Source organism: Symphodus melops (genome assembly GCF_947650265.1).
Source record: "Symphodus melops genome assembly, chromosome: 22".
NCBI classification, from domain to species: domain Eukaryota; kingdom Metazoa; phylum Chordata; class Actinopteri; order Labriformes; family Labridae; genus Symphodus; species Symphodus melops.
The window spans coordinates 277,388-287,387 of NC_136712.1; the positions used below are offsets into that span (position 1 = coordinate 277,388).

General features: G+C 43.7%; 2 protein-coding genes across 2 annotated transcripts in view; one reads left to right on the top strand and one right to left on the bottom strand.

The window, feature by feature from the left end:
* LOC306817944 (uncharacterized protein) overlaps nucleotides 1–4,272 on the top strand; it is a 4,886-nt gene extending 614 nt beyond the window's left edge. The window contains exons 2-3 of the mRNA XM_079335217.1: nucleotides 2,759–3,047; nucleotides 3,213–4,272. Of these exons, the coding sequence (XP_079191343.1) occupies nucleotides 2,759–3,047; nucleotides 3,213–4,246 (1,323 nt within the window). The 3' untranslated portion in view covers nucleotides 4,247–4,272. The remainder of the gene's footprint in view (nucleotides 1–2,758; nucleotides 3,048–3,212) is intronic.
* A 2,798-nt stretch (nucleotides 4,273–7,070) lies between these two features.
* The window catches only part of LOC306818116 (F-box only protein 15-like), a gene marked incomplete at its 5' end in the record, with an annotated part of 6,311 nt that continues 3,381 nt past the window's right edge, over nucleotides 7,071–10,000 (bottom strand). Inside the window, one exon of the mRNA XM_079335489.1 lies at nucleotides 7,071–7,517. Within this exon, the coding sequence (XP_079191615.1) occupies nucleotides 7,251–7,517 (267 nt within the window). The 3' untranslated portion in view covers nucleotides 7,071–7,250. The remainder of the gene's footprint in view (nucleotides 7,518–10,000) is intronic.

Consider the following 10,000-nt stretch of genomic DNA (forward strand, 5'->3'; position numbering starts at 1 on the left):
TGAGCTGGTTTAGGACTTGTTAGTGGATCACTGAGCTGGTCTAGGACTTGTTAGTGGATCACTGAGCTGGTTTAGGACTTGTTAGTGGATCACTGAGCTGGTCTAGGACTTGTTAGTGAATCACTGAGCTGGTCTAGGACTTGTTAGTGGATCACTGAGCTGGTTTAGGACTTGTTAGTGGATCACTGAGCTGGTTTAGGACTTGTTAGTGAATCACTGAGCTGGTTTAGGACTTGTTAGTGAATCACTGAGCTGGTTTAGGACTTGTTAGTGGATCACTGAGCTGGTTTAGGACTTGTTAGTGGATCACTGAGCTGGTTTAGGACTTGTTAGTGAATCACTGAGCTGGTTTAGGACTTGTTAGTGGATCACTGAGCTGGTTTAGGACTTGTTAGTGAATCACTGAGCTGGTTTAGGACTTGTTAGTGGATCACTGAGCTGGTCTAGGACTTGTTAGTGGATCACTGAGCTGGTTTAGGACTTGTTAGTGGATCACTGAGCTGGTTTAGGACTTGTTAGTGAATCACTGAGCTGGTTTAGGACTTGTTAGTGGATCACTGAGCTGGTTTAGGACTTGTTAGTGGATCACTGAGCTGGTTTAGGACTTGTTAGTGAATCACTGAGCTGGTCTAGGACTTGTTAGTGGATCACTGAGCTGGTCTAGGACTTGTTCGTGGATCACTGAGCTGGTTTAGGACTTGTTAGTGAATCACTGAGCTGGTCTAGGACTTGTTAGTGAATCACTGAGCTGGTCTAGGACTTGTTAGTGGATCACTGAGCTGGTTTAGGACTTGTTAGTGAATCACTGAGCTGGTCTAGGACTTGTTAGTGGATCACTGAGCTGGTTTAGGACTTGTTAGTGGATCACTGAGCTGGTTTAGGACTTGTTAGTGGATCACTGAGCTGGTTTAGGACTTGTTAGTGGATCACTGAGCTGGTCTAGGACTTGTTAGTGGATCACTGAGCTGGTCTAGGACTTGTTAGTGGATCACTGAGCTGGTTTAGGACTTGTTAGTGGATCACTGAGCTGGTTTAGGACTTGTTAGTGGATCACTGAGCTGGTTTAGGACTTGTTAGTGGATCACTGAGCTGGTCTAGGACTTGTTAGTGGATCACTGAGCTGGTCTAGGACTTGTTAGTGGATCACTGAGCTGGTTTAGGACTTGTTAGTGGATCACTGAGCTGGTTTAGGACTTGTTAGTGAATCACTGAGCTGGTTTAGGACTTGTTAGTGAATCACTGAGCTGGTTTAGGACTTGTTAGTGGATCACTGAGCTGGTTTAGGACTTGTTAGTGAATCACTGAGCTGGTTTAGGACTTGTTAGTGGATCACTGAGCTGGTCTAGGACTTGTTAGTGGATCACTGAGCTGGTTTAGGACTTGTTAGTGGATCACTGAGCTGGTTTAGGACTTGTTAGTGGATCACTGAGCTGGTCTAGGACTTGTTAGTGGATCACTGAGCTGGTTTAGGACTTGTTAGTGGATCACTGAGCTGGTCTAGGACTTGTTAGTGGATCACTGAGCTGGTTTAGGACTTGTTAGTGGATCACTGAGCTGGTCTAGGACTTGTTAGTGGATCACTGAGCTGGTCTAGGACTTGTTAGTGAATCACTGAGCTGGTTTAGGACTTGTTAGTGGATCACTGAGCTGGTTTAGGACTTGTTAGTGAATCACTGAGCTGGTTTAGGACTTGTTAGTGGATCACTGAGCTGGTTTAGGACTTGTTAGTGGATCACTGAGCTGGTTTAGGACTTGTTAGTGGATCACTGAGCTGGTTTAGGACTTGTTAGTGGATCACTGAGCTGGTCTAGGACTTGTTTGTGGATCACTGAGCTGGTTTAGGACTTGTTAGTGGATCACTGAGCTGGTTTAGGACTTGTTAGTGGATCACTGAGCTGGTCTAGGACTTGTTCGTGGATCACTGAGCTGGTTTAGGACTTGTTAGTGGATCACTGAGCTGGTTTAGGACTTGTTAATGAATCACTGAGCTGGTTTAGGACTTGTTAGTGGATCACTGAGCTGGTTTAGGACTTGTTAGTGGATCACTGAGCTGGTTTAGGACTTGTTAGTGGATCACTGAGCTGGTCTAGGACTTGTTCGTGGATCACTGAGCTGGTTTAGGACTTGTTAGTGGATCACTGAGCTGGTTTAGGACTTGTTAATGAATCACTGAGCTGGTTTAGGACTTGTTAGTGGATCACTGAGCTGGTTTAGGACTTGTTAGTGGATCACTGAGCTGGTCTAGGACTTGTTAGTGGATCACTGAGCTGGTTTAGGACTTGTTAGTGGATCACTGAGCTGGTCTAGGACTTGTTCGTGGATCACTGAGCTGGTTTAGGACTTGTTAGTGGATCACTGAGCTGGTTCAGGCTCATAAACGCTGCTTGCTGCTCGTGTTCTCCCACACCAGTAGATCTCCTCAGACCTCTTCCATCCCAGTCTGCTGCAGAGAGCGGACTTGTCAGAACTGGTCTGAGACAAGTTTCCTCACTCAGTGTTTAATCTGGAACAACAGTGACGCTCATCATGTGCAGCTTATCTGTGTCAAGCTTTGGGATCTGTTGTTTTGTAATTCATGACTTGTGAAGGTTTGTAACTTTAAAGGTGGAGCTGAATCTGCTCACTAAAATCCTGCAGCTTATGAAGCTTAATGCTAAGCTAAAGGCTTGTTTGGGAGGTCAGCTGACTTTAAAAAGCACAGTAGCTGACATGGAATAAATCAATCATTCAACGTCCCACTAAACTATTTATTTTTCAGGAAGTCCTGATGGCAAAACTGAAAGAGAATCTTTGGAACATTCTTCAGGACTTAAAGAAGGACGACTTTGACAAGTTCAAATGGTTTCTGAATCATGACAACATGGTGGACGACCTCGCAGGAATCCCCGTCGCTCGGCTGGAAAAGGCAGACAGATCGGATGTTGTGGATCTGTTGGTGCAGACGTATCAGGGACACGGAGCTCTGACGCTGACCAAGGAGGTTTTAAAGAAGATCTCCAGGAATGATCTGGTGGAGCGTTTGGTAAACTCCAGCCCGGAAACTAAAGGTTTGTTATGAGAGGTTTAAGATGAAACTATACCAGGAATAAATACTAATAAAACCTTCAATGACTCAGGTGTCTGATCTAAATCAGACACCTGAGTCATTGAAGAACGACACAGGGAGCTTCATGGAGGACTCATGGGATGTTTTTGTCTTCTGTTGGTTCCAGACCTGAAGAACAACGAGTGTGTCGTTGAAAAGAAGAAAGCCGAGCTGAGGGATGAAATCCGCCTGATGATGGAGGAGAGGAAGACCAAGATCAGGGAGATCAAACTGTCAGCAGAGCTCAGCAGCAGATCTGCAGTCAGACAAATCTCAGACAGCCGGCGGGCCTTCGACGTGCTGCAGCAGGCTCTGAAGGACAGTCTGGATCAGCACATCCGGTCCATTAAAGACAAGCAGGAGACAACAGAGAAACAGGCCCAGGAGCTCGTACAAGAGCTGGAGCGAGAAGTGTCCGAGCTCAGACAGAGAGAAGCTGAGGTGGACAAACAGCAGCCTGACTTTGTCCCTCTTCCTCACACCAGGACGTGGACTGACTTCAGCCTGGCGCCCCCGTCATACGGAGCATGTGTCGGGACAACTGTGGCTCAGCTGGAGGAAATACTCCGAAGACAGAAGGACGCCTTTATTGCAAAGTCGAAGCTGAACAGAGTCCAACAGTTTGCAAAAGACGTGCGTCTAGATCCGGACACAGCTCATCCCAACCTCAGCCTGTCTGAGGACGGGAAGCAAGTGTCCTACAGTGTCCTCGCACGCAGCAGGAAGGACGGCCCACAAAGATTTGATTTGGCCGTCAACGTCTTGGGAAAGCCGACCATCTCCTCAGGACGGTTTTATTTCCAGGTTCAGGTGGAAGGGAAGACTTCTTGGGATCTCGGTGTCGTCAAAGACTCGATCGTCAGAAAAGGATCCATCAAGGCGAGTCCTGAGAAAGGCTTCTGGACCATATGTTTAAGACCGGGACAGAAATACCAAGCTTCTGGAATCCATCTCCACCTTCAATCCCAACCTAATAAAGTTGGCGTGTTTGTGGACTATGAGAAGCGCTCAGTCTCCTTTTTGAACGTCGAGTCAGCAGAGATGATCCACACATTTACAGACTGTCCCTTTACTGAAACACTCTCCCCCCTGTTCAGTCCTGGTCTCCCTTTAGACGGAGCAAACTCCGCCCCTCTGCTCATCTCTCAGGTCAGCGACTGAGCTGCTTCATGTTTGTCTCTGTCATGTGTTGCTGTGTAAATAAAGTTTCTTAGTTTGAATAAAGTTTTCCATGTTGACATATTTTATGACTTTATTTGTCCTGTGTTGATAAATGGAACCGGAGTGAGAGAGACGTTCAAACATCCAGAATGTTCTTCTTAAATTATAGCTGCAAAAATGTTTCAATACAAATTAAGTTTGTTCATTAATAAAGTCAGCAGCTTCCTTCTGTGATCGCTCCTCTTCCTCCGTTTCATAAACTGACAACCTGCTTATAGTGACTTGATTTCACTGAAACTAAAAAGAAAAGAAACCGAAGCCACAGTGAGCGGCTGCTACCGGGAAATTCCTTCGGCTGCTTCACGTTGTAAATCAAACATCTGCGGACTTGTTTTAGATGTATTTATTTACCACCTTAATAAAGACACGGTTTACACGCACTTTGATTATTAACGAAAGGAAACGAACAAAAGAAAAGGTTCAATTATTTGCCTCTAAACGGCGGTCAAAAACTGTGTGCTTCTCCCCGGTAAGCAGCACACCTGAGGAACAATCACTTCTTCTTCTATTGATCCCCTTTCCATGTTACTGCTGTCCAATACGCCACCTACTGTGGCAATCGGGAAATGACCTGAACATAGTACAAAATGGCTGTAACACACCGGCCCCTAATTGAATGACCACAGACATTACAATTACTTTCATGTGTAAACAAATAGAGCCATAACTTAAGTCACATGCACATAGAGAACCAAACCATAAATAATAATAAAATTAAAAAAAACCTCAACCGTTTGTAAACATAACCCGTTTTTGTTTATGTATTTTTATATTTTTTAGGTCAGCTTGTGGCTTCTGGTACCACAATCTTTGCAAGTTAAGCGCCTGTCGCAATACTTGCTCCTGTGTTCACTACACAGGCAGCCAAACACTTCCCCTTTTCCATCAAAAAGTCCATTTTGTCCCGATGCTTCTTCTCCTTTAGTTTTGGACACTCCTCCAGTCTGTGCCGCTGAGAGCAGCAAACACACGCTTCTTGAATGCTTCCCTTTAAATCCGGCTTTTGCGTGACTGAGCTTGAAGTTTCATATTCCTGAGCTGCATCACTTACAGTAACTGTGGCGAAGCTGTTACCTCTGATGTTGCTGAATTTTGAGTGTAGTTTGAACTTGTCAACACTTTTTACTGCAGGTCCCCCACATACTATGTCTTGGATGTTCCCAAAAAGTGGATCAGAAATGATCTTGACCTGGCGTTCAATAAATGAGACCATATCTTTAAAGCAAGCTCTGCGATTAGACCTTTCTAGTATTTCATGTGCCCGTATCCTCCATTTTTCCCTGTACTTAAATGGCAACTTTGTCTTTGTCTTTGCTCTCATGTTTGTTGGCATGTCCAGCTCTTGCACATATTGAAGTTCCTCCATTACGTTGCAACAACTTCGCAGAAATAGTGAAAAGGCTTGAAGGGCTACCACATCCTCTGTCTTCACTGCAGGCCAAGCCAAAGCCTTCTCTATATAGGCTGCACCAATCCTATATTGGTTTCCAAAGTGTTCTTGGAGAAGCTCTTTAGCCTGTTGGTAACCTCTGTCAGGACTCATGTGCTGACAACTCCTGACCAATTCTCTGGGCTGCCCTCTTGTAAATTGTTCTAAGAAATAAAGGCAGTCAGCTTTGCTAGCCTTTGATTCCACAGTATGTTCAAAGGCTCTGATGAAGGTTTTATACTGAAGAGGATCACCATCGAATGCTGGAATGTCCCGAGAAGGCAAGGACATTAGGTTCTGTTGTTGAACCAGAGCCGCTGTGATTTCATTTTGTCGCTGCATTATGGTGCACAGGTCTCCTTGTACTGGTACAGAATATAGATGCTGTTGTTCCACTGATGCAGGCTGTATATTGTGGACTGGCAGAGAGGGGCTTTGTTCTGTGTTTCCATACTGCTTCATTCCAAATGTTTCCGGTTTCCATTTTGTTTCATATTTGGATCCAAGGGTTTGCTGTGGGTTTCCCTCTGCAGAGTGTGTGTTACGTCCACTTGAATCCTTTTGGGCTACTGTGAAGCTGTCCTTTGGCAGTGCACTCCGTGTGTGTGGTTTAAATGAGTTCGCTGCAGGATTAAATCCTTTTGAGTTTGGGTTTTGTTCTTTATTCCTTTGTAAGTAAGAATTCCTTCCATCAGAAGGTGCTTGTGATTTACAGGAACATTCTGTGGCAGCTTGAAAAACTGCTAACTTTGCAGTGGATGCAGCTATTTCAGCATCAATCTCGAGCTGCTCTCTTTGTCTTCTCAGCTCCTCTTCCTGGGCCTCTAAAGCATGCTTTCCTTTAAAGCTGCAGCTTGAGCGAGAAGTGCAGCCCTTTCTGCTTCCACTTTAAGGCGGGATGAAGCTGTAGATTTGCCACTTTTATTACTGCTTTTACCACTTTTGTTACTTTCTTTACCACTACCTATGCTTTTCCAATGAGAATGTCTACTGGCAACATTTGATATGCTGTCATCAGGGTGAACATCATCATCTTCACCACCATGATCATGTACCAACCATTTTTCAACCTCAGAAATAAAACCACTTTCAACAATCATTTTTGCAGCAAACCAAGTGTCTTGTTTGTCCCTTTCTTCAATGGACATTAAAGGCAACAGAGCCACATGAGCATCTTTAGCTTCCCCACACAAAAGCACCATTTTTTCCAGTATGTGTTTTATCTCATTTCATCATATCATCATTCTGCTGTCCAATACGCCACCTACTGTGGCAATCGGGAAATGACCTGAACATAATACAAAATGGCTGTAACACTGCTAAAAAGACTCTTTCAAAATAAAAGCACCATGTTTTACTTTCTGAGAATTTAATAAGGTCCCAACATGAAAGGAGTTAACCAAGGCCGAGTGTGACGAGCTTCAGAGCTTTAACAAACGTCCGTCACTTCTGTCAACTTCTTAAGAAATCAGAAACCAAACCTGGGAGCCGTGGCGCCCGCCGTGGCGCCCGCCGTCAGTGCTCCGTGCTGAAATGCTGGTTGACTTTGGAGACAGGAAGGCAGACGACGAGGCTGATGAGGAAGAACTGTTTCTGCTCCTTCAGCCAAACCAGCATCATCTTCACCTCGCCCTCCCGCTCACGGTGCGCCATCTCAAAGTGCTCGCCGCTGTAGTCAAAGGACAGCTTCTTCCTCGCCATCGTAGTGCAAATGGGTGAGCTGAGACACCAGAAGGGTTTTTGGAAGTCGTCCAGCAGAGTCAGCGTTACGATGCAGCAATTCTACCAAAGGAGAGAAACGTCAGAGCGCCACTTCCTGTCAGCTGACCACAGAGCAGTTCACGCTGCGCTCAGCGGCGTGCATCAGGAGCGCTCAGAGGACGCAGACTTTCAATCCAACATGTGTGAACAGTATGATCCTTAACATGTGTGAACAGTATGATCCTTAACATGTGTGAACAGTATGATCCTTAACGTGTGAACAGTATGATCCTTAACATGTGTGAACAGTATGATCCTTAACATGTGTGAACAGTATGATCCTTAACATGTGAACAGTATGATCCTTAACATGTGTGAACAGTATGATCCTTAACATGTGAACAGTATGATCCTTAACATGTGAACAGTATGATCCTTAACATGTGTGAACGGTATGATCCTTAACATGTGAACAGTATGATCCTTAACATGTGAACAGTATGATCCTTAACATGTGTGAACGGTATGATCCTTAACATGTGTGAACGGTATGATCCTTAACATGTGTGAACAGTATGATCCTTAACGTGTGTGAACAGTATGATCCTTAACATGTGTGAACGGTATGATCCTTAACATGTGAACAGTATGATCCTTAACATGTGAACAGTATGATCCTTAACATGTGTGAACAGTATGATCCTTAACATGTGTGAACAGTATGATCCTTAACATGTGAACAGTATGATCCTTAACATGTGTGAACAGTATGATCCTTAACATGTGTGAACAGTATGATCCTTAACATGTGAACAGTATGATCCTTAACATGTGTGACCAGTATGATCCTTAACATGTGTGAACAGTATGATCCTTAACATGTGTGAACGGTATGATCCTTAACATGTGAACAGTATGATCCTTAACGTGTGTGAACAGTATGGTCCTTAACGTGTGTGAACAGTATGATCCTTAACATGTGTGAACGGTATGATCCTTAACGTGTGAACAGTATGATCCTTAACGTGTGTGAACAGTATGATCCTTAACATGTGTGAACAGTATGATCCTTAACGTGTGTGAACAGTATGATCCTTAACATGTGTGAACGGTATGATCCTTAACATGTGAACAGTATGATCCTTAACATGTGTGAACAGTATGATCCTTAACGTGTGTGAACAGTATGATCCTTAACGTGTGTGAACAGTATGATCCTTAACGTGTGTGAACAGTATGATCCTTAACATGTGTGAACGGTATGATCCTTAACATGTGAACAGTATGATCCTTAACATGTGAACAGTATGATCCTTAACATGTGTGAACGGTATGATCCTTAACATGTGAACAGTATGATCCTTAACATGTGTGAACGGTATGATCCTTAACATGTGTGAACAGTATGATCCTTAACGTGTGTGAACGGTATGATCCTTAACGTGTGTGAACAGTATGATCCTTAACGTGTGTGAACAGTATGATCCTTAACGTGTGTGAACGGTATGATCCTTAACATGTGTGAACGGTATGATCCTTAACGTGTGTGAACAGTATGATCCTTAACGTGTGAACAGTATGATCCTTAACGTGTGTGAACAGTATGATCCTTAACATGTGTGAACAGTATGATCCTTAACGTGTGTGAACGGTATGATCCTTAACATGTGTGAACAGTATGATCCTTAACATGTGTGAACGGTATGATCCTTAACGTGTGTGAACAGTATGATCCTTAACATGTGTGAACAGTATGATCCTTAACGTGTGTGAACAGTATGATCCTTAACGTGTGTGAACAGTATGATCCTTAACGTGTGTGAACAGTATGATCCTTAACATGTGTGAACGGTATGATCCTTAACATGTGAACAGTATGATCCTTAACGTGTGTGAACAGTATGGTCCTTAACGTGTGTGAACAGTATGATCCTTAACGTGTGTGAACAGTATGATCCTTAACGTGTGTGAACAGTATGATCCTTAACATGTGTGAACGGTATGATCCTTAACATGTGAACAGTATGATCCTTAACATGTGTGAACAGTATGATCCTTAACGTGTGTGAACAGTATGATCCTTAACGTGTGTGAACAGTATGATCCTTAACGTGTGTGAACAGTATGATCCTTAACATGTGTGAACGGTATGATCCTTAACATGTGAACAGTATGATCCTTAACGTGTGTGAACAGTATGATCCTTAACGTGTGTGAACAGTATGATCCTTAACGTGTGTGAACAGTTTGATCCTTAACATGTGTGAACAGTATGATCCTTAACATGTGTGAACAGTATGATCCTTAACGTGTGAACAGTATGATCCTTAACGTGTGAACAGTATGATCCTTAACGTGTGTGAACAGTATGATCCTTAACGTGTGGGAACAGTATGATCCTTAACGTGTGTGAACAGTATGATCCTTAACGTGTGTGAACAGTATGATCCTTAACGTGTGTGAACAGTATGATCCTTAACGTGTGAACAGTATGATCCTTAACGTGTGTGAACAGTATGATCCTTAACGTGTGTGAACAGTATGATCCTTAACGTGTGTGAACA